Source organism: Cavia porcellus, unplaced genomic scaffold (assembly GCF_034190915.1).
Source record: "Cavia porcellus strain 051 isolate PalLab524CR breed Dunkin Hartley unplaced genomic scaffold, mCavPor4.1 scaffold_6, whole genome shotgun sequence".
Lineage (NCBI taxonomy): Eukaryota > Metazoa > Chordata > Mammalia > Rodentia > Caviidae > Cavia > Cavia porcellus.
The window spans coordinates 27414248-27438758 of NW_026947489.1; the positions used below are offsets into that span (position 1 = coordinate 27414248).

At 46.7% G+C, this 24511-nt stretch overlaps 1 protein-coding gene and 1 long non-coding RNA gene across 2 annotated transcripts; one reads left to right on the plus strand and one right to left on the minus strand.

Moving 5' to 3' along the window:
- LOC134476206 (uncharacterized) lies at nt 1–4438 on the minus strand. Its single transcript, XR_010047774.1, has 2 exons — nt 4124–4438; nt 1–373 (listed from the first exon to the last, which is right to left on the minus strand). It is a non-coding gene; the product is annotated as an uncharacterized LOC134476206 (long non-coding RNA).
- Epb42 (erythrocyte membrane protein band 4.2) lies at nt 1629–24368 on the plus strand. The gene is made up of 13 exons (XM_063249561.1): nt 1629–2122; nt 5429–5614; nt 6473–6706; nt 14414–14532; nt 15575–15679; nt 15995–16172; nt 16392–16530; nt 16806–16909; nt 17574–17816; nt 18981–19280; nt 20634–20794; nt 21928–22061; nt 22641–24368. Exons 1-13 carry the CDS (start codon nt 2113–2115, stop codon nt 22801–22803), a joined length of 2076 nt encoding a protein of 691 aa, XP_063105631.1. The 5' UTR covers nt 1629–2112; the 3' UTR covers nt 22804–24368.
- The last annotated feature ends 143 nt before the right edge of the window (nt 24369–24511 follow it).

Consider the following 24511-nt stretch of genomic DNA (forward strand, 5'->3'; position numbering starts at 1 on the left):
TTGTATTGCTTGATTGACTTTGTAGGCCTAAGGCCAGTAGTCTGAGCATCTATTAGGAGGATTACAGTATGCAATACAGCAAATTTGGGGAATTTCCTTCTGTCTTGCTTTTGAAATCCAATATTGTTCTCACTGTTTTGTTTTGTTTTGTTCCAATTTATTGTTTTGCTTTATCCAGTGTTCTGTTTTGATTGGTTTCATTCTGATTTGTTGTATTTGATTTTACTACGTCTGATGGAATGGATAACTGTTGTGGAGATAGCAAGATATACTATATAGCCATTGTTGATGTCCTGTTATCCTGCTTTGAAGTTCTGCACCACTTTCACATCTTTGTTTTGATTGGCTTTACTCTGTTTTGTTGGGTTTTATTCTGTTTAAAAGAAAAAAAAGAAAAAGAAATTAGTATGGAGATTTTTCAAAGAACTGAAATTAGAAATTCCATACAACCCAGCAATCTTCCTTGTAGATGTCTTCCCCAAAGAATTCAAAACATCATACTACAGTGATACATGCATATGTTTTTTTGTTTTATTTTATCGGTACTGGGGATCGAACTCACGACCGTGCACTTGCAAGGCAGGCACTTATGCCGCTGAGCTAAATCCCCAGCCCCATATACATATGTTTATAGCAGCACACTTTGTAATAGCTAAATCCTGGAATCAGTCCATATACCCACCAACAGATGAATGGATGAAGAAAATGTAGCATAAAAAAAAAATAACCACTACTTACATCTAAAAAGAAAAAAAAAAAAGAAAAGAAAATGTGACATGGAATACTACTCTGCTATAAAGAACAACAGGTCTGAGACATTTGTAGGAAAATAGATGCACCTGGAAAAAATGTTGAGTGAAATATACTAGACATACAAGCTTGAATAGCATGTGGTATCCTCATTTGAGTGAGGCAAAGTACAATGAAAATATTGAAGGATGCATAGAAGGGGACTGGGAGATGGATCTCTTCTAATAAGGAAGTGGCCCAAGTGAAAAAGCCCAAGGGAAAGGAGAAATGAGTAGGCTAAAGATATATCAAGTACAGAAACCTAATAACCTCACCATAAACATTGTATATCATAATGTAGGGATAGTTAGAGGGAAATGTCTTCTCAACAAAAATACCATGTATAAGGTCTTGAGTTGCATCCCTGGCCCTTGAAAAGAAATTAAACCGTTAAAAAAAAAAAACACCAAAATATCTACCCTATCTCCCAATGTCCTTGCCTATAGACAACTGGTGATTTTGAAGTTTGCCTCATAGCCTTCCATAGATGCCTCACACACACACAGTAAGGACAGCTGTCCCCTCGTGTGCCTGGGTCCCAACAGTCTCAGAAGCCAAGCAAAAGCTGGGCTCTCGAAGACCAAGGAGGCCCAGACATCAGATTCCCTCTCCTAGTCTTGTTTTCTCAGTGACTGAGCCCAGAGAAACTGAGACCCAGGGCTCAGTCCCAAAGCAGTGCCAAACCTTCTCAGTAAATTGCCCCAGACCGGGTAGTCTTAGAGAGCTGGCACCGTGGCTTCAGCTTTTATGACACTTATCTTCTGCCAACAAACTCTACCCCCTTATCTCTTTCACACAGATGAATTCCAGAGCTATGTGTTCTCTCTGTATATTGTCAACACAGCCCACGAACATCTAGCAACATGAGGGCTCTAATATGCTCAGGGCCTGAGTCAGATACAGACACCTGAGTGTGACACACTGTTTCTCCCAGGGTTTTCCTGTGCTGCCAGATAACAGTTCTGCTAGTCTTTTGAGGCCACTGAAGAGACAGGCCGAGAGGTTTCTTCACAGTCTTTCTCCCTCCCACCTCTCACCCAGGCCCGAAGGTCATGCCCTTGCTTAGGCCTCCTGGCAGTAACAGATAGCATTTTTAAGAGGGTTACTCCCAGTGGCTGGTCCCCGAGATACCAGCAGGAAGGGAGTAGGAGAGAAGAAAGCTGTCAGAGCATCCACAGCAAAGAGACATTTTGCTCTTTATAGATTCTTAAGCCAAGAAGTATTCCATAACTTTCCGTCTGGGAGCAGATTTGAAGGAGCCCAGAAGCAACAGTTCAAGACGGGCGTTTCCTGTGCTCAAGAGGATAAGAGCAGCCTGCAGCTATGGGACAAGGTGAGCACAGCCCGCTCTCACAGGGCACAGGACGGCAGTGTGGGAATGGGGCAGGCCTTGGAGGTAGACTAGTGGTCACAGTCGTGGTGGTGGTGAGTAACACAGATTTATATTTTTGTCCCAGGATCCCAATAGTGTGGCTAGCCACAGCTGTAAGACTTATGAGCAACACCCTGCAAGAGGGTGTCAGAGCATAAAGTTCAACAGGAAAAAAAGGGCAGTAGGAGACACTGAGCCCAACTAAAAGGGACAGAGGCAGCCATAAAGTAAGAAACTGGTTAGATCCAGAAGATGTGAAGACCTCAGAATCTCTGCTAGGATCGTTTTGTTTTGTTTCTGTTTTTGTTTTTTGAGATAGGGTCTCACTACGCAGCTCAGGTTGGCCTTGAACTCACAGTGACCCTCCTGTCTCAGCCTCCTGAATGCTGGGATTACAGGTATATACCATGCCCAGGTGAGGCCTGGTGGGCAACAAAGACTCTCCCAGGGCTGACTCAGTGTTCTTGTCCTTTCACTGATGAAGGAGCTTGCTGGGTAATTATGTGTTCGGTGTTCTGCTGGACAGAGGATGCATATATGAAAAAGCAAACAAAAACACTGAGGAAGTTCGAAGGGAGCAGAGAGCAACTCAGGTTATGACTGTGAATGTGGTGAATGCTGGGAGGAATGCAGTAGAATACTGTGCGCCCAGGATAGGACTGTGCTGGAGAAGACAATGAAAGTGTTAGAGGCTGGTGCCTTTGGATCTTGGAGGACGAGCATGCAGGCATCTCCCAAGTGAGAAGGGTAGTGAAACGTCCAGACAGAACCAGACTCCAAGCCGACCCCAGCTTGTGCCTCTGGCTGTAACATGGTGCTCAGATTACCACGGCTCATATCCTCTGGCTGCTCACTGCCCCGTGGTGTCATGCAGCTCTATCATGTGAAAGAGGCAGGCTCAGCATGGCCCAGCACTAGCTAATGAGAGAGAAAGGAATCATTTCTGGTTGTGAGCACAACTGACCTTCATTTACAAATCCAAGTCTCACTGGGTCAGTGTTATCTACTGCCATGGCCTGAACAACCCCTGGTGGCTGAGAGGGACAGAGAGGGCACAAGAGACGCACAGAGGAAGTAGGACTAGACAAGCAGGGAGGTTCTTTCACAGCTCTTTTATTTTTAGACTGTCAATTCTGTCCCCCACTTGCATATTTTTGGCATCATCTAAGCTCCATCACAAATGAAAGGAAAAATAAAAAAAGCTGGGCTCCTTCCTTACAATCTTCATTATTTTATTTTATTTTATTTTATTTTATAGAGAATAAAACCAACTGGGTGTGGTGGCGCATGACTGTAATCCCAGTACTTGGGACACTGAAGCCTGCCTGGGCTACAAAGTGAGCTCAAGGCCAGCCTGAGTTGCAGAGAGACCCAGTCTCAAAAAGTACAAAAATAAACAAATAACAATAAATTAATAAATAAAGAGAATAAAATTAAGCAAAATGAAACAGAATTAAACCAATCAAAACCAAACAGTGTAAGTGATACAAGACTTCAGAACAAGATAATAGGAAATCAATAATGGTTACCGTAGTGCCTTTTGTTGTCTTCAAAATAACTGCACATACCTTCAGATATAGTAAAAATCAAATGAAACAGAAACAGAATAGAACCAATAAAAACAATGAATGCAATAAAGGACATCAAAACAAGATTACAGGAAATTCAAAATGGCTCCATAATATATCTTGCTATCTTTGAAATAGCTGCCCATGCCATTGGATATAATAAAATTAAACAGGACAAAACAGAATAAAACTCAGCCCAACAAAACAATGAAAATGATACAGGACTTCAAAACAAGATAATAGGGAATTAACAATGGCTACTACCTTCAGAGGAGATCCCACATAGATACTACATTGCATATAGTTATCCTCTGATTAAATGATCAGACTACTGGCTTTAGACCTGCAAAGTTAGTGAAACACTAAACACTAAAAGCATTAAATTATATTTTACCTCAATAGCTATCATCATGGCCTGTGTTTCTCCAGATCAGCTGGTCACTTATGTCGGGGAGGAGGGGTTTGGAAAGTAGGGGGCAGGGTTGGCTCTTATCTCCCAGCCTGTGTGCCAGAAGGGGCTGGCATCTGGTTCTCCCCACAGTGGCCCATGCATGGTGCCAACTCTCAGGCAGGGCCAGGCTTCTTGTTGGCTTCTTGTTCTCTTCTCCCGCAGTCCAGGCCCAGTCTTCATTCTTGCCCTCTACTCTTGAGCTCTAAGCCAGACAGTTTGGCAACTTTGAGGGCCGGGAATGAAGTTCAATGTTAAGCACTTGCCTACCACTCTCAAGGCCCTGGGTTCAATTCTCAGAACTTGAGAAAAGAAAAAAGAAAGAAGGAAGAAAAAAGGAAAGTGCCAGAAATGCAACCCAAGGAAATTTAAGTAGAAGCATTCTGCATTTGCAAGGGACTGTGGGGCAAAGCGCTTTGCTACCAGATTCACATTAGTTCCTCATGTGACTAAGCAAAAGCTAAAGCTTCCCCATCCAGCAGCAGAGTCCAGGCAAAGGCGTGGGCTGCCTTCCAGACCAGGAATTCCTCACAGCCTTGTGCTGAAAAGGAACGAAAGGGCACGAATACTTCACTATGTAGGTAACTAAACTTTGTTTTCAAAACTGTACCTCGTTTTGGACTTCCTTTGCATGTATTTTCTTTAAAAATTTCTCTGTTCCTTGTATTTCCTTCCTCTGTAAAATAAGAATTGACTGACAGACTTCAAAACCTTGGGGGCCTTGTCCTTGTTCAGTTGGTCTAGGCTGTGTGGGGCCTCAAGTTTGGTGAGTCTGTAGGCCACAGGAGCTCAGGGAGCTGTCTACACCCTGGGCCTCACACCTCTCACCTGTAAAACAAGAAAACTGGGGTCAGAATCCGAAGCTAGTTCTCAAAGTTATCAGATTTCGTTTTAAGAAAAAAAGTCAATGGAGGGGAATAAAATCTGGATTGTACTCATTGCTTGGAATTCAGACAAGAATGAGGTCAACAATGAGAATAAATATTGTTCTCTATTAAAACAACAACAGTTGCATTGAATGGGACATTGTGCTGAGTGTATTATATGCATGATATCAGCTAATCTCCAGGACTCTGCAGGGGGATGGTTATTTTATGGAGAAGAAACTGAGGCTCAGAGTGATTAAGTTACCTGAGGTCACCAACTAAATAAGTAAATGAAGCCAAGAACTTGAAACCTGTCCTGATTCTGGAATTTCTGCTTTTATTTATGTTTCACATTGATCCATGATTTCCGTCTTTTCCACAAAAGGCTTGGGTATCAAGAGCTGTGACTTGCAGGCAGCAAAAAACAATGAGGAGCATCACACCCGGGCCATCAGCTCCCAGCGCCTCATAGTGCGAAGGGGCAAGTCCTTCACCATCACCCTGCACTTCCAGTCCCCCATCTCAGCGTTCCTGCCTGCCCTCAGGAAGCTAGCCCTCATTGCACAGACTGGTAAGTGGGATAGGCCCAGACTCAGGCACAGCAACAGGACTAGACAGGGAGGGGCTCTGTCCCCAGCATCTTTCAGGGAACCAAGGGACAATGGCCTACTCTGTGGCTGGCCTTAAGAAGTCTGCCCAGCTGGGAGGACATGACGAGACCATGTGCATAACAAATACTATTTATCATGACTGACAACCTGCTCAGCAGCATTATCACCAAGAGCTTTCTTTTGGTGGCAAATATAATATCAGTTTTCCAAGTCTAATCTATCACAGCACTGTGAAAGTCTGAGGCAGGAGGATCACAAGTTTGAGCACAGCCTGGACAACTTAGTTGCTTCAAGAGACTGACTCAAAATAAAATAAAAAAAATTTTAAAGGGCTCAGTGCAAAGGCCTTGGGTGCAATCTTCAGTACTATGGTAATAATGGTAGTCGTAATAATAATCAACTTTCCCGAAAAGCCTGACTGCACTCTAATTGAGGTTAAATGTAATACCTAATTGTCACTATTCACCAAATCCTCATAGTGGGTCAGATATTGAACCCAGCACTTTGCATGCAGTGCCTCCTGTGGTCCTCACATTGGCCTACAGAGCAAGCAACTTAAATGTACTGGGATTTTGGTACCTGCAGGGTGCTGGACCTTATCTTCCGTAGATGTGGAGGGTTGGTTTTTTGCCATGTTACAGACTATGAACCTTTCATGAATGCAGGTCCACAAGCACTGAGAACTTGTTCTCTTGCCTAACCCTTTACTGTCCCCTAAAACCAACTTTTACCTCCTCCATCTTGATAATACTCTGCCTTTATTACCCTGAGTTGTGTCCTTGGAGTCCTAATGATGACTTGATACCACACGACTGTAGGACAGCAGCCCTCCAAGACCAACAGGACCCAAGCCATATTCCCAATTACCAGTCTGGGGGATCCAAAGTGGTGGAGGGCAGCAGTAGAGAAGAGAGATGCCAGCTTCTGGACCGTCGCTGTGACCACACCTGTGGACGCTGTCATTGGCCACTACTCACTCCTGCTGCAGGTCTCAGGCCAAGAGCAGTATCACTTGGGCCAGTTCACACTGCTCTTTAACCCCTGGAACAGAGGTAAGTTTGGACCTAGCTCAGCCTCAGTTGTGCTGGAGTTGGGGTGCCCTGAAAGCAGCCCCTCCAAGGTCAGCATCAGCATTCAGCTCCCATGAGTGCCTCCTCAGACCTAGGGTCCTGTCCTAGTGTCACCCCTGGTAGAAGCACCCAAGGGCTTCCCAATGAAATAGTGGACTTGTCTCACCACTAAACTGACCCTAGCTTAGCCTATTTTGGCCACAGAAGTTGAGCCTCGCTGTGATGACCTGCAAGGCTACCCTTGATTGCAAGAACTAGAATGGGCTGTAGGAATGAGGTGGCCTGACAGATAGGTTTCTTTGTCTTTCTCTGGTCTTTCCCATCTGTCCCTAGAGTGCATCTGGGTTTCCTGAGGCCAGAAGCATATATAGTTTAAAGTATCTTTTTAAAAATACAAGGTTTTCAATTGCTTGAGGAAAGGTTTATCTTAGTAAGGGTCTCCAAGCTTTAGCTCCATCAGCTTCATAGTCAATGTGCATGGTTCTACCATCTTTATTTCTCTGCTGTGTGTTTTGTTCTTAAAACAGATCACAGGGTCTTCACCACGCTGACATGTCTAACTCAAGTCTTAAGCTCAACCAGCCTAAGAGTGGGCTCCCTGGGGTCCAGTGACCTTTTATAGCCTAATTTGGGGCCACCTCTGGCAAAGTTTAGTTCAGACAGCAGCTGGGGCTGTTTCATGTAGACATGGTCAGTTTAACCAAAGTAGGTCTCAGTGAGGCCTTATATTTTTTCTTTCTTTTTTTTTTTTTTTTTTTTTTTTTGTTTGTTTTGAAATCATCTCTTTCAGGCTGGTCTCGAGCTCCTACCTCAGCCTCCCGAGTGCTAGGATTATAGGTGTATGCCACCACACCCGATTGAGGCATTATATTCTGAAGATTCCTTGATATTCTGAGGATTGTATTCTTGTCTTTCCTTTTTAATCTGCCACACCTGTCTTAATTCTGTGGTCTCCCTGAGACTACTGCTGGGAGAATGGAAGACACCTCCATCTGGCTTTCCCATCTGAGATGCCAGATCGCAAGTGCACAGCCCTTCACCTTGCAAGAGTTTTACTGCCTGCCTGAATGGGGCTGCTTCCAAGGCGGAGCTGGGAAAGCAGAGGAGACTGGGGGAAGTAAGAGTTCGCTCAGTTTCCTTCAGCCCCAGGCCTGGACCCTGGTTCTTAACTCTTTCTCTGTGGTGCCTGAAGCCAATAGCACTCTCCTCCTCACCCTCCTCCTCGTCCTTGTCCTCCTCCTTCTCCTCTTCTTCTTCCACTCCTCCTCCTTCTCTTGTCCAGGATGGAGTTCTCCAATCTCTACCTGTTATCAATGAAGCACAAGAAACCACTTGGACACACAGACTTTATGTGAGCAAAAGGCTAGGTTGATGTTGTTTGGATACAGACAGGAAGAGATTGTGAATAATTTCAGCAACTAGCTAGAGGAGAAGTTGTTTTTATAGGGCTTGGGGATAGAGTTATAATTCCAAGGAATCTGGGTGGAATATTTGTGGTCAAATTTCCCAGGATGGTCAGTGCAGATGGATAATAATTTCAGCGCTGGAGAAATGATATGTCCTGTTTGATTGAGTTGAAACTTTGGACTCAATCTAGAGCAACACAGAATATTAAAAGGGGGGGGGAGACAACTAGATAGGAAAAGAGTTTAATGAGGGCACAGAGGGAGTCACCACAAAGAAGATGTGGCAGCTCTTTGCAGACAAAGGGCAGGTTCTGCCCGATATAGGCTCTGATAGGGAAGGGCTCTGGGTACTAATGTGAGCTGACTTATTTTGTCAGAGTGCAGATGATTGGGTAAGTCTTTACACACATGAGCTTTGGCAAAGACTTGTGGAAGGAAGAAGCCACAGGGGCTTCTGAGAAGGAGTTATGCATTATCATGGCACAGTTTTGAAACATCGCCATTCTGATTGTGCTGTCTCTCAGATGTGGGAGGGATCTATCATTGTTCCCAATTTTCTTTATGGCCATCTGTTCTGTGTGCTAAGGGCGACATGGCCCTTTAGTGGTTTCCTATTTTTTGTGGAGGGCAGCATGTTTGCTGAGAGGGTCTCTCTCAGGTCAGACATGACATTCTCATCTTTTTGTTGCTATGTACAGAGAGTGGCAAGAAACTGAGTGATGTTTATCGTGGCTATTTTGTGCATGACAAATGGAGTGCCCTGGGCAGCCTAACTGGGAGAGAAATTGGAGGAATAGGGGCTATATTTATGAGTGGATAGAGCCAGTATCTGTTGGCCTGGACACAATCCTGCAAAGACTGTGAGAAATAATTAGGGACTGGAGGGGTGCAACCAAGGAACATGGCAGTTGGGTAAGCCATAACCTGAGCCAGATTTTCATCCCTGTTCTGAGTGGTTTCTTTGAGCTTATCAATATTAACTGGTTTGTGCACTGCTCTGTGAAGTCCCTCTACTGGGCAAGAGACCATGAGATCTCGGTTGGCCACATCCTGGCTCCTGCCTGATAGTTCCAATTTGAGTCCTCCCAGGGAACAACCACAGTGCCCTCAGGAAGGTCAGGCTGAAGGTATTTGTGTTCATCCCATAAGGAAGGGCCAGGGAGATCACCCGTTCCATTCCTCTGGTAAGACGGGAGAGCTAAGGATAATCTTTTTTTTTTTTTTTTTATTTTGAAAGTATACAACAGAACAAGTCAGAATAAAGCCAACTAAGATCGTACAGTGAAATTGGTACAGAACTTCACAACTCTTCCCAGAGTCCTAAGTACCGGGATAACAGTAATAGGGATCACAGTATATTTTGTTACCTTTATAATAATTGTTCTTTCAATCCCGTATATCAAAATGAGATGAAATATAGAACACTATAGAACTTATCAAAACAGAATATTGAATAGAGCAGTACCATTAATCAGAAAAGAGCAAAACAATAATAAAAATATTTGCCTTCAAAGAAATGGTAGAAGGAAGTCCCCCTTATTTGCTATGGTCAACCTCCCAGGAGATGCTCAGATTTCTGGTTCCCATTTGCCAATGGGCATGCGGGGGAGGGGAAGTGAGATATTTGACTCTAGGCCATGTAGCAGTAGATTCACTATTGCTAAGCAGGGAGGCAGAATGGTCATTTGTTTTCAAAGTGTCCTCAGTTCCAACATGGCGTGGATCTCAGGAGACTCTGCTGGTTCTCCCCTTGGAAGGGCTGCAGTCTGCCACCCTGCCTCCCCTTACCAGGGAGGGGAGATGCTTGCTGGGCTTCCCAGAGTCCTCAGTTCCAACATGGTGTGGATCTCAGGAGACACTGCTAGTTCTCCCCCTGGAAGGGTTGCAGTGGGCCACACTGCTGCCGCTTACCAGGGAGGGGAGGTGCTGGCTTGGCTTCCCAGAGTCCTAAGTTCCAACATGGCGCAGATCTCAGGAGACACTGCTGGTTCTCCCCCTGGAAGGGCTGCAGTCTGCCACCCTGCCTCCGCTTACCAGGGAGGGGAGGTTCTGGCTTGGCTTCCCAGAGTTCTAAATTCCAACATGGCGTGGATCTCAGGAGACACTGCTAGTTCTCCTGGATAATCTTTAAATCTGCTCAGATGGGATTATATGGTTGGGTCAACTACTGGAATTCTTGTATATATTGGATGGGATCTGAGGAGGTGCTCAGATGCTAATTTAGGCGAGGTCTGTCAGAGACAGGAATTTGGGCTATTCCCCTGGCTCCTGCCACCTCATGGAGTAGGAATTGGGGGTTGGGGAGCAAGGTTTTGTGGCCAAACTGCCATCCAGATCAGGTGTGAAGAAAAGTGGGGCTGAGTGTGGCATACAGAGGAGGAATAGGCTCAAGGGGAAAGAAGTGCTGGGTAGGTAGAAAGGCTGGGTACCAGATCAGCAGGAGGCCCTGTGGGAGGGGAGGGGAGCAGCTGTAGCAGCAGGAGGCTCCGGAAGAGGCAGTGCCTGCAACTGCTGTAGGAGGTGAGGGCAGCTACCAGGGGAGAGCAAGGTTAGCTGGATCTGCTGTCAGACAGGAGTCTTGATCTGGTGGAGGGGAAAGGCTTTGTGAGGAATTAAATGAGGTGCACAAAGTGGGAATACCGTGCAGCGTAAAGAAAGCCTGGGTATAGGCCAAGTCTTACCACTTGTTTAATGTCCAGCAGTAACTAAGTCCTGCAGAATAGAGAAGTTGAAAGTGCCAATATTTGGCCAGCACAAGCCATCGTCCAGTTTGTACTGTGGCTGTGCGAGTTTGCAGAAAAACATTAGATGTTTAGGCTTCAGATGGGGTAGACACAAAGAGGTTTTAGGTTAAGATAGGCAGGGTTGAAGAGCGGATAGGGGAAAGGGAGAAAAAAGAGACAGGAAAGAGGAGAGGACAGGGTCACAGAAGAAGGAAGTTTTCCCATGATGAGCAGAGAGAGGTACCTGTCACATCTGGCATGACAAAAGGAGTGTAGCTCCAGGTCCTGCAGTGGATAATCCCTCTCCAATTGTGATCAAGGCTGAGATGGAGTGTGGGTAAGTGACCAAGGCAGTCATCATTGGCAATTGATCAACCATCAAGGGAAGTCAACATTCCCAGGGGGTGTCCATGACCAGTGCTGGGTTTAAAAGGCACAGAAAGAAGGGAAAGCCTCTCTCTGTCCCAATGGATGGAAGGGTGGGAAGGTAGGAGAGGGGTGGGGAGAATGTCTTACCCAGTCTGAAGTGATTTGGAGTAGCAGGAGCTGCCTGGAGCACTAGGCAATGTCTGGGGCCAATATCACCATGTAACCTCAGTGGGAAAAAGCCTTGAGATAGGGTGTAAGATCCTTTAAAGAGGGATTGCCCTATCTTGGGTTTCCAGCACCAGTATGTATCAATGGCACATGAAAACCATCCAGACATAGAGGGTTTATGTGAGCAAAATTCTGGATTTATTTTGGCTGGGTACAGAAAGACTGAGATTATGAAAGACTGTAGCAACTGACTAGAGGAGAAGTTAAGTTTTTGTAGGGTTTGGGGATGAGATTAGAATCCCAAATAATCTGGGTGGAATTGATATGGAAAAAAGAAACTCCCAAGATGCTCTATATCTGGTATGAGTTCATTTTCTCTAAAATTGAAGAATAAATTTTAGGACCAAAGGAGATTAAGAGCAGAATACATTTATTGAGAGAAAGAAAGCTTCTCTCCAAGAGAGAGACAGAAGGGGTCCTAAGTAGGTTGCCAAAGATCCTGCCTTTTCCAGGGATTTTATAGAGTAAAACCGTGAGATAAGGCAGGTCCAAGGCAGAGAAAAGTGGGAAATCACAGGGCAGGCTTGAGGTGGGACAGAACTGTGGTCAACCAGTAAGATTACGAGTACAATTGCTCAGGCAAAATTGATTAAATGGGGACCAAATGGGGAAATGAGTCACACAGCAAGCAGGCAGGAATACGCAACTTCCTCTGGCTTTCATGAGGTGACTGGTATCTATTTAAAGAGCAATCCCTGATGTTTATCCTTAGGAAGTATATGGGTGCATTTGTTTTTTCTTTTATCTTGAGGTCTGGCCCACTAGGGACAGCCACTTCTGTCATTCTTACAGTTGCAAGGCATCTGGTCTTTGCATTGGCCCAGCCCTGTCTGACTGTCTATAATGTTTTTATCTGATTTAGCTGTCTATAACAAATGTTTGGGGTCCAAGTTCCCAGGATGGTCAGCACAGATGTGTAGATAATACTGGTGTTCTCAGTGCCAGGGAGATTGTGTGTCCTGTCCTAAATTTTCTTTATGGCCATCTGTTGTGTTTGCTGAGGGCAGCATGCCTCTTTACTAGTTTCTGGTTGTTGTGGAGGGCAGCTGAGAGGGTCTCTCTAGGCCAGACATGACATCATTTCCTCTCCAGGTGGCCTGCTTATCCTCAGCTCAGGGTCTTCTTTCTTGCTCCAGAAAGGTAGGCAGGCTACAGAGTAGGTGGGAACTAATATCTCTCAGGCATCACTTGTCCCATGTGGTCAAACGGCATCCAGGGTCCTTCCTTGTGGAGAGGCTCCATGTTTTTGCACAGACAAGAAGACACTCCAGCCACTTCCCACCAATGCTGAGGCTTCAGTATACTCCTAGATCACTGTCTAGGCCAGCTGGGTGCTGGCAGTCAAAGATGCTGCAGAGTTTTGGATAGTGCACATCTCAACCCCAGTGCCTGGAGTCCTGCCTTCTTGTTCAGTTTTTGAGGCCCCCAGAAAAGCCTTCCATGTATGAGTGGGTGGGCGAACGAATGGTAATCTGAGCAGGATGAGCCCTTGGTTCTGCTTCTCTGTGAGGTGACTGGAAGAGGTGCAGAGTCCTGGGCATCCTACGCTCATCTCAGCATACTTGGAATGGGGCTCTGTTAAATTCAAAAGGAAATGTTTTTGTCATGTAATAAGTAAGCCCTATTCACAGACTGGGAACTTTATAAAGGGGAAAGGAAGGCTTCACCCTAGCAGAGAAGAGGAGGATGCTCGCTATGCCCTTCCTAGACCCGCATAGAGCCTGGGGCCAAACACCGTGGGAAGTGGTTTCCAAGCTTACGGTGCCTAGTGGGCTTCATAGAGAGGACTCAGGATGGAGAGGCAGGAATCAAGAGTTCCGTGTGCTTACACTTCTCTGATTTTAAGCCCCAGGGGTTCCTGCTTTTAATATTCTATTCTTTCTGTTTTACTGAGTACTCTCTTTCCCACTGGATATCGGGAGGCCCCTGAAGAGCTGGAACCCAGCAGCTCTTCTGAATGGTCTAGAAATACTATTAATAGTCCCAGAAACCTGTCTCCCCACCTGCAAACCACCTGCCACCAGGTCGGAGAGATAAGACAGCAAGCAAGCCAGTCCTCATATTGCTCTCAGCCTCCTTAAAAATTGCACAGTTTGGGGCCAGGGATTTGGCTCGGCAGCATTAGGTGCCTGCCTGGCAAGTGTGAGGTCATGAGTTCGATCCCCAGTACCAAAAACAAAAGTTGCCCAGCTATGGTAATTGCCTAGCATGTAATGGGATTACATGTCTGTAATCTCAGCATTCAGAGGCTGAGGAAAGAGGATCACTGCAAGTTCAAAGCCAACCTGGGCTACAAAGTGAGTTCAAGGCCAGCCTGAACTGCGAGTGAAACTGTCTCAAAAAGACAAAAAATAAAATAAAATAAAATAAAATAAAATAAAATAAAATAAAAAGAAAGAAAGAAATATTGCCCTGCCTCCTCTTGGGTAATAATTGGATGAAGAAGCAGGACGGGTATTAAGAAAAGACCACGGGCATCCTAGGCCAGGTGGATCCTTGGCTTCAGGGCAGAGGCCCTGTGCCTGGACTTTATTTCTCCACACCACTGCTTCCTCTTCTCCTGTCTTGCCAGTACTCCTCTGACATCTGCTCACTTGTATTAACCTACCCTTCATTTATTTTGCTTCTGAAATACTTTTTTATTGTTCAAAAATTAAACTTGAAGGAAAGATGTAACAGCCACTGGGCTGCTGCTCATTTCTCTTGGCTCTGGCTGCAAACCTCTGGGAACCGTATGGAGTTTTTTGGTTGGCTTCCTCTATCTGCCTGGCTGACCTTGAAAGCTGCATCAGACTGACCCAAGGACTCTGGGACAGTTCCCCCAGAGGGCAGTAAAAGAGGGATTTTCTCCTCAGTCTGCGTTAGGCCTAGAGCTGCTGGGGAGGTCTAAACTCACATCGAAACTGGACTAGAGGGTGGGCCTGGCCACACCTCAGGCCATGTCCTCCCTTGCTTCTCGCCAGAGGATGCTGTGTTTCTGCAGAATGAGGCTCAGTGCCAGGAGTACGTGTTGGACCAGAATGGCCTCATCTTCCTGGGCACAGCTGACTGCATCCAGGAAGAGCCCTGGGACTTTGGCCAGGTACTAACAACCTCTAAGGACAAAGAGGAACAGTGGCTATCTTATAACTTCCAATGTTCAGGCCTGACAGAACTGGCAGGTCTAAAAGCCCCTGGACAGGAGGCTATTTCTTTAGCCCATTTTGACCCCGTGGTTGCCACCTTTTCTCTGCTGCATAGACCAGAGTCATCCTAAAAGCTGTGGCAACTCCAGTGTCTGTTAAATCTTTCTGCAGGACAAAGACCAAATCCTATAGTGTGTACCCAGGGCCTTTCCAGCCAGGCCACTGCTTTCCTCATCCCATAAACTACCCCATACTCTACTTCCTGAGCATTCAGGCTGAGCGTTCCCTCTGCCTGGAATAGCTTCCCTCCTTGATCCCCCCAGAAACATCACTTAAGACATGCTGAAAGCTTTCTCTGTCCCAGCAAACGTCAGAGAAATTCTCTCCACTGACCTCTCTTCTGCATTGCTATCTCCACTAGTACCCTGTAATCTGAGGGGCTACAGTCCATCTCCAGTCTAGGGGCTCCTCCCGAGCAAGAGCTACTTTGTATCTGCCGTATAGTTTAGAAGCTCATTACATGGAAATGAAAGGAAATTGAAATGAAAAGAACTTGGGTGTGGTGCCACCCATTCCTGCACTCTGGGAGGCTCAGGCAGTTTTGTAAGTGTGAGCTCAGCCTGGACAATTTAATGACTTAGTGAGACTCAGTCTCAAAAATGTTTTAAAAATTAGAATAAAAAAGGGCTGGGAATGTAGCTCACAATAAAATAGGCCCTGGGTTTGGTCCACAGTACAAGAAAGAGAAAAGAGAGAGGGAGGAAGGAAAGAATGAGGAGGAGGGGCAGTGCTGGGAATTCATGCCATTAGGAGAGTCCGATCACAGAACAGGAACGGGACTCGATGCCCAGCATAGGAACAGGGGCACAGCAGGAGGGAAGGAGCAGCCAGAACTCCCACAAGGGACAGCAAGGCAGGGGAAGGACTGAATTATGGGACTGTCCTTGGGATGAGTGCCTGACCTGGAACCCTCTGTCTTGGCCTGTCCGGTTCTTACAGTTTGAAAGTGATGTCATGGACCTCAGCCTGGATTTGCTGGGCGTAGACAAGCAGGTGGAGGAGTGGAGCCAGCCTGCACATGTGGCCCGGGTGCTGGGTGCCTTGGTGAGTGACAGGCGGGAGCTCAGGGGAGGGAGAGTGGGACAAGAGTCCTCTACCACCGGCCCACTTCCCTGGCTCTGGAAACTCTCAAATCACAAATGATCCCCTCTTCTGAAGATGTGAGAGACAGTTTCAGAGAAGGGTCTGATGGAGAAGGACAAGTGATGCCCTCCATGGGGGCAAGTAAAGCAATGAGGCATCAGGAATCTAGAAAAAAGCCAGCCTTCGACAAAAGCTGGCTGGTATTCCTCATATCACCCTTCCCTCGTCCCGAAGCCTACGTGACATCACCCTGCCATGAGTACATTTCCCCCACAGCTGCATGCTATCAAGGAGAAGAAGGTCCTGCCCACCCCAAAGACCCCTTCCGCCCAGGAACAGGTTCTGCTGAACAAGCGCCGGGGCAGCGCGCCCATCCTGCGGCAGTGGCTCACTGGTCAAGGGCGACCTGTATACGAGGGCCAGGCCTGGGTGCTGGCTGCTGTCACCTGCACAGGTAGAGTGGATGGCGACCAGGCAGTCACTTGGGCTGCTCCAGAGTGGCCACCCTGCCTCTCAGGTGCCCCTGGGAACCGTGCAGGAAGGACAGCCCCCAAAGCAGGCACTGCCTGCCTCACTCCGTCTTGCCCAGAACTGACTCTGACATCCCATCTAAGAAGCCAGATCCTTGCCCCAGTGCCTCCTCCCTCTGATGCTCTGCACCTCTTCCACGTAGTGCTGAGAAGCCTGGGAATCCCAGCCCGTGTGGTCACCACCTTCGCCTCAGCCCAGGACACTGGTGGAAGCCTGCTAGTGAACGAGTACTACAATGAGGAGGGGCTGCAGAATGGAGAAGGCCAGAGAGGTCGCATCTGGTAAGAATCCCAAAGGAGATGGTTCCAGACAGGAAGGGCTCCAACCTGTGTGGGATAAACAAACCCAGGGGCCCCACAGCCCAGTGTCTCTCACCCTAAGACTAGGCCTTTGGGACTCTTGGCCGGTGGTGGTACGTACACCTCTTCCTGGAGGGTAACAGCCACTTTTACACAGTGCCCTTTTATCCCCATGACAAAACTCTGCTAGCTTATAGTTCTCAAGAACTTCCACACTCCTTGTTTTCCACTTGAACTTTTGCCTTTGTTGCCTTCAGGATCTTCCATACTTCCACAGAGTGCTGGATGACCAGGCTTGACTTGTGCAAGGGTTTTGATGGATGGCAGATTCTGTACCCAAAAGTTCCGAGTGGAGGTGGAGGTAAGACCTATGTGTGGGGCCAGAACTGCCCACTGCTACAGAGCAAAACAGCTGCAGGGAGAGAGGGACAGGAGCAGCAGGGGGGTCTGTAACACTCACACAGGAGAAGCAGAGGAAAAGATGGCAGCCAGCAGGCTTGAGGGAGTGAAGGTGCCCATCAAGGGAGATGCCTCCTGGTGGAGGGCAGAAGCTTCAAAGATAGCCCGGGGATGTGCTAGGAAGGAGTTTGCAGAGTGGGCCTGAGAGGTTCTGAGTGTGGATGAAAAAGCCTCAGGACGGGTTCAGAGGAGGATGCTTCAGCAGCCATAGAATGTCACAGAGCCTGCATGTGGCAAGTGCTCAAGAAAGGTGACCGATTGCTGTCTTCTCAGTAGAAGAGCTGGCTTGGGAACGCCTGTGTGCTATGTGTGTTACCCTAAGGCCCTTCCTGTCCAGTTTCTGAGATGGCTTTTGCCACAGGCTACAATCAAAAACTATTTTTGCCACAAAGTGAGGAGTTCCACCTCTGCTTGGGCTTACCTCTCAGAAACCCTCTCAGGGCCCAGCTCTGACCTCGATCCCAGGAAAGGGAAAACAGAGTACTGAGTAGGGACAGATGTGATGCATCCCAGGACGGGCAGAGATCTGAAGGTGGCCCCTTTGCTCATCAACCTTTCTTTCTCAGTCCTGAAAGCCTGTGACTTGGTCCCTGTGAAAGCAGTCAAGGAGGGGGCCCTGGAGGTGACGCCTGCAGTGTTAGACCTTTTTGCTTCAGTAAATGCTTCATGTGTGGTCTGGAAGTGCTGTGAGGATGGGAAACTGGAGTTGACCAACTTCAACACCAAATATGTTGGGAACAACATCAGCACCAAGGTTGTGGGCAGTGACCGCTGTGAGGACATCACTCAGAACTACAAGTACCCTGCAGGTATTGGCCCAAAAGGGCCCAGCCTCCTCTGCACCTGGAACAGCAAATGAGAAGAGATGGGCCAGACAGATGCAGGCCAGAAAGAGCCCCAGGCTTCTCATCACATAAACATGGCTTCTCAACCCCGGGCCACACTACTGATGCTTTGGACCAGATGTTTCTTTGTTGTAGAGGGCTGAGCATCCTAGGACATTTAGCATAGTGGCATCCATAAGGCACCAGCCACCCTGCCCCAACCAGACGTTTCCAAATGTCCTTCCTGGGAGGAGGGAGGAGAGCAAAACTGCCCCCAGCTGAGAACCACTGCTGTACAACAGTACACTCAATACCAAGCCCAGCCCCCAGAGGAATCGTTGCCCTTCCTCCTCTTCTCCTGCCGCCTCAGCTCTTCTTTTACTTAGTTAATAGCACCGCTCTTCGCCTATTTGTCCAAACCAGAAGACTTCTACATTCTGGAGTCTTCCCCTTCCCCATCACGATCTACCCTCACCTCTGTCCCCGGAGCCTTTTCCCACTGCCCAGAGCTAACCTGGAGCCTCATCTCCAACGTCTACATGACAGCAACTGAACCCCTTGCCTCGTCTCCCTTTCCAGTTTTTAGTTCCCAAACTGAGCTTTGGACACAAACGTCATTTTTCTGTCCCACACACATTCACACTGCAGGATATTCTATGGCCCCCACTGCCAAATTCCTTCACAGGGAGATTCACTTTCCTGCAAAACTGTCCCCAAAGATGGTGCTAACTTGTTGCAAAGCCTTTCTCTTCTTGCTCAAGGGGCACATTCATGGTACTTGTAAAGCTCAGTCCTTCAGCGGCTTGGTAGAGGTATTCTTTCTGTGGGAGGCGGTTCCTAACATAGGCTTTTGGGGGCCAAATATGGCCTTAGAGGTTTGCAAAACTTTTTGTCTTTGGCATCTGAAAAGTGGGCAAAGCCTTTTTTAAATTTTTAAGGCTTTCTACTTTAATTTTCAAAAAATATTTTAAAGTTATTTTTATTGGAACACTTTAAACATAATGATGACATTCATCATATAGGATTTTATTTGATTCTTTTTTTTTTCCCCTTTCTCTCTCTTCCCTTCATCGTTTTCATCCTGGGCTCTTAATAAAAGGGTCCATACCTACTGGTTTAGAGGCCTCCTTTGTCTCTTCCATTCTCCAGGATCTCTTGAAGAGAAAGCGGTGCTGGACAGAGTCCAGAAAGAAAGGATAAGGCACAAGAAACACAGCAGCATCCACCCCCCGAGTTGCGAACTGGATGACCCACTGTACCTGTTCTTGGAAGCGCCCAGCTTCCTTCCCCTGGGAGGGGACGCCAAGCTCTCAGTGACCCTGAAAAACCCTGGTGACCAGGAAAAGGCGGTGCAGCTGGTCATTGGGGTCCAGGCAGTATACTACAATGGAGTCCTTGCTACTGACCTCTGGAGGGAGAAACTGTCCCTGAGGGTCAGCGCCAACAAGGGTAACTCTCTTTGACCCCCACCAGACACCCCTGCACCCTGGGCACTGCCCACCAGTCTCCTCAAATGGCTCTTAGGTCTCGGTGCTCGTTGTCTTTTATTTAGTCATTCAACACATATTGCTGGGACTGACATAGGGAAAAAACCCCTACAATTCCAGCTGCAGTCGGATCACCAAACAGACCCACAACTGCATTGAGGAAGCATCTGGGGAGTGAACAGAGTACAGGGCAGGACAGAATCTCTCTAAGCTGAAGCAGGCTGCTACCAGATGACTTGCACCATGCTAGGTTTCGAAGGGAGAACATAGGGGGACTAAGACTCATAGGAGGGGAGGGGCACTCAGCAAGGTGAGCAGAGGCCAGGAGAGGTCTGGGCTGAAACGCATCTATTAGAAGAGCTGCCTGGCTGAGACAGGGAAGGCCAGCCTTTGGGATTAAGCTGATGGGAGCTGAGGAGGCAGGACAAACTTGGGGTCCTTCCTGGAGGCGTGATGGGAAAGGACAGGCTGGGTTGTGACCAGCTAGGGACATTGTGTAAGAGGGTGGTGGCGGTGATTATTTTTCCTTGAGAGAGCTGAATCTCACATGCTGAGGAAAACAGCAGAGAGGGAAAGACTGAGCTTCAGAGAAGACAGATTATAATGGTGCAGTTCCGGGGTTAGTAAAGAGATAATTGGAACGATTGCAGCTTACATTTACTGAGCACTTACTATTTGCCAAAAATGGTGCCAAGCACATCCACAGCAGCCTCACAAGGCAGGACCATTACTACTCCCACTTTCCAGATGAAGAGACCAAGATATGCAGGGTTTAAATCTCAAGGTTGCACAGCTAGTCGCTATGCATTGAGACAGGGAATGGGTTTAGAAAGTAGGGGACACTTCATCCTCATGGGGCATGAGTGGCAAGATAGGTGAATGTCTGTGTCTGAAAGTTGGGAATGGGTGCCTGAGCCTGATAGGATTTATATTTGGTGGCTTCATTTTTCTCTGCAAAAAGGAGCAGCAGCCGTGACTGGGAAGGAACCACATGAGCATATTCAGCAGTGACTGTGAGAAGTGCTTTCTTTGCCATGTCTCCCTAAACACAAACCATGCCACTGTTCATAGAGAAGGACACTGAGGCCCAAAGAATGGCCTCTGACGCTCGCAGGAAAGTGGTCTACTGAGAGTGCCAGTGGAGATGGGAATCCAGCGGGCCCGAGTGATTGCAGTTTATAGTTGCTGAAGGGAATGAGGCATCTTTCAGGATTCAGTGAGGCCCTGAGCCTTCTGCATAAATGTGGAGCTATGGCTGCTTTTCTGGGGCTCACACTTAACTCTCTGTACCAACTCTACCAATCGTGTGTTTCAGTTCATCAGAAAAACATCATTCTGTCCTCCTCCTCTTTTGAACAAAATCTACCTGAGAACAGCTGCCTCAGACTCACTGTGGTGGCCACGCACTCTGCCTCCAGCCTGAGCTGCTTTGCTCAGGAGGACATCGCCATCAGGAGACCACACCTTGCCATCACGGTAGGCACCAGATCTTCCCTCAATTACTCTCACTGATGCTGCAGTGAGATGCTGCAGGTCCCTACTGCAGAAGGAACTAGAGTTCCTCAAGCTTCAGGGCAGAGACTCTGCTAGGTTTGAGAGAGATGTGTTCTTACACATACTATTATGATTGGAATCTTTGAAATTCTTAGTTAAGTTTCCTAAAACTGGAGCCTTCTCAGTTGCTCCTTCCATATTTTGAGGGATAAGATCATAGCTTGTGTCTATTAGCATTTTATACATTCGCCAAGACCTATAGGGGGACTGGAGGTGTGGCTCAGGGTTACAGCACATGCCTGGCATTCAGGAAGCCCTGGATTTCACCCCAAATAAATTTAAAGAGAAAACAAACAAAATCCCTATGAGGAGCCACTTCCATGAGATAGATGAGGAAACCCAAGTCCTAGAGAGCAACATGCCCAACATCATAAAAGTAGGAAGGTCTAGAAGCTCATGTCTCTTAGTGTAGCTCTCTTTGTGAGACTACTGTGGCCAACAAGAACTAGACTGGCTCCTTGGCCTCAAGGGTATAGTTTAGTATCAGAGACGTGGTGCTTTATTTTCTACGTGAAGATATGACAGAGGTATGAGGTCTCCCTGATAAAAGTGAAATAAAGACTAACTCTAGCTGCTGGTTCGGGGACAGTTCCATGAAGGAGGTAACATGCTTGGCCTTGGAAATTAGATACGCTTTTAGTATAAAAGTAGGAAAGGGCCACCAAAGACAGAAGCAGACTGAGACAGAGAGGCAAAGGAAAGGAGCTGAAGGGTGTCCCTCCTGTGGATGGGGTGTTCAGTCAAATGAAGCACAGGGGAGAAGTAGGGTGGGGCCGGATGGAGGATCCAAAGGCAACCTGAGCTGAACTGCAAAGGCATGGGAAGCCCTCAAGCGTTCCTAAGCACAGAAGTGCGCCATCAAAGATAGTGCTGGTCGAGAGTGAGAGGAAATACAGGAGGAGTCAACAGAAAAGGGAACAAGTCAGGAGTGAAGACAGGGGTCAGGAGGTGGAGGGAGTCATGCAACTGAGGAGGGAAGGGGGTGAAGGTCAAGGGAAGGTGTGACTATGGCTCTGTGCCCTTGGCTTCGCTCCATGTGTTGTCCCTTTCCACAGATGCCAGAAGTAACCCAGCAGTATCGACCTCTCAGGTTTGAAGTCAGCATCCATAACTCCTTAGATTCTGCCATGAAGGACTGTGAGATGTCCATCTTTGGAAGGGGGCTCATTCACAGAGAGAAGAGATACAGGTAAGTAGAAGCTGAATGAAAGGATTAGGGCTCCCTAAAGGAAATCCACACCACTCCTGCTGTTACCCAAAGGTCGAGAGCAGTTCAGGAGATCAACAGGGCTCCAGATCTCCTTTTCTGACACTGTCAAGCTCAGTGCACCTACTATACCCACTGGGCTGAATAATGAGTGAGGGTTCCATACTATGACACTTCCCAAACATATTCCAGTACTATTACTAAGAACTGAAGCAGACAGGCTCACACATCATAAAATAGCAGATGCAATCCTCACGAGGCTTCCCCTCTGAACCATGTACACAGTTGCTCAGCATGGGGAGGCGCCTGCTTGTAACCACCTCTGTCTTTTTTTGTCTTTTTCCTTTTTATCGGTACCGGGGATCAAACTCACAACTGCCTGCTTGCAAGGCGGGCGCTTATGCCACTGACCTAAATCCCCAGCCCCTACCACCTCTGTCTTAATGGCAGTGTACTTAGATGTTTATTCCTCATGGTTCACCTCTGTGAGCAAAGGTCACTGGGACTAGGACAGCAATGAACCTGAAGCAGAATTAGTACCTGCTCTTCCCTTTATTGCAGATTAAGTCCAGTCCGGCCTGGAAAAACCTTGTGCAGCTGGTTCCAGTTCACACCAACACAGCTGGGGCTTCACCGGCTCACTGTGGAAATGGACTGCGACATGTTCCAGAACCTCACCAGCCACAAAAGTGTCACCGTGGTAGCCCCTGAATTTTCGGCTTAAATTTCCAGCTCCATCACTACTCTTGAAACCAACTCTTGAAACTATAAGCTAGGGGCTGGGGATTTAGCTCAGCAGCATAAACGTCTGCCTTGCAAGCAGGCAGTCATGAGTTCGATCCCCGGTACTGATAAAAAGGAAAAAGACAAGGAAAAAAAAAAAAAAGAAAGAAACTATAGGCTAAAACTAAACACACGCTGGGGAAGGGAACCTTGTTTATCAGACAAATGGGTCTCTAGGTTGAGTTACCAACAACAAAGCTAGATCCTTAGAAATCAATAGATAAATGTGCTCATTTCTGTCACCTCAGCCACTGAGAATAGTTGTCTTAGAATAGAAGCTACAATGCTTGAATGACAAAAGCTTTTGATAAGGTATTCAACAACTTTTCAAAATAATGTAATTTTTTTGAAGCCGGGTGTGGTGGCTTACGCCTGTTATGAGTTTGAGACCAGTGTGGGCTACAAAGTGAGCTCAAGGCCAGCTTGAACTGTATAGCGAGACCCTGTCTCAAAAAAAACAAAAAGAAAAAAAATCATTATTTTGCTCCTTAACTACCGTAAGGGAAATGGCCTAATATAGTATTTAGATCATTTGTCTATTTCTAGTGAAGTAAGATGGTTGTAGCTAACAGTGGGAATTTTAGGTGATCCTAATGTTACAGTGACTTTTATCCTTAAAGATCCAAAGATGGACCGAACAAAGGTTTAAAATACACAGCACAGGACTTGAGAGCAGAATGGTCTAGTTAGCTGCGGACAAACTTTTACTAGAGTTCTCCATTCATTCAGGATACCACAACTAATGTTCCAGTAGAGAATATAAAAATTAAGTATAAAGAAAATCCAATAACAAAGGGTAAAGAACAGTTTTTCTTTCAAACAAAGCAAGGATTTTTGTTGCTGCTGCTGTGTACATTATTCTGTTGCTTGGGCATTGTGCTAGTTTAATTTTAGCTGTGGAAACGGACTGCGACATGTTCCAGAACCTCACCAGCCACCAAAGTGTCACCGTGGTAGCCTCTGAATTTTCAGCTTAAATTTCCAGCTCCGTCACTACTCTTGAAACCAACTACTCCTTCTTTTTATGACACTGATTTAAAGCACAGGTTGATGCCCTTAAAAAATAGGTTAAAACTCATGTGGCTTAAGGAACTTCAATTCCAAATCTACACTTGTTACTCCAAAGAATGACTCGGTGCTGACTATGCCTAGAGAAATCAGGAAGACAAATGCAGAAGGAAAAGGCCTGCAGTGCAGTGCAGTGCAGGGGTGGAGACTGACCTGCGGTGTGGACGGCCCCACTCAGGTGAGCACAGTCTACAGTGCTGCAGTACAGATGCACCCTGCTCGTCAGCATGTGGTCTTCTAGATGGATGCAAAAATGGAATTAAGTGGTGGTGTTTGCAAAAGGATATACCTTAAAATTACATAAGCTCTTTTATAAACTTTTCTTGATTCATAAAAATGTGGTATTTACATTTGAGAACACATGTAAATATATGACAGAACAATGATTCAGGTAGGTGTATGGAAAACAAATCTGTTCAATAAAATGGACAAATCTAACCAATGAGTGCGACACCAATTTATGTTAAAGGCACTGAATAACCTGAGACAATATTCAGAAGGACCTACTAATATAATATAACATGCTGAAACACTGAGAGGGCTTGTAAGTCATCTTCTCCAAAAAGATAACTAAGGTGTTT

What these genes read in the sequence shown, in the direction of transcription:
- Epb42 (XM_063249561.1), top strand. An exon ending in GGCCAGAGAGGTCGCATCTG is followed by an intron (nt 16,531 to 16,805) that starts GTAAGAATCCCA and finishes TGTTGCCTTCAG; the next exon opens with GATCTTCCATACTTCCACAG. An exon ending in AGTTCCGAGTGGAGGTGGAG is followed by an intron (nt 16,910 to 17,573) that starts GTAAGACCTATG and finishes TTTCTTTCTCAG; the next exon opens with TCCTGAAAGCCTGTGACTTG.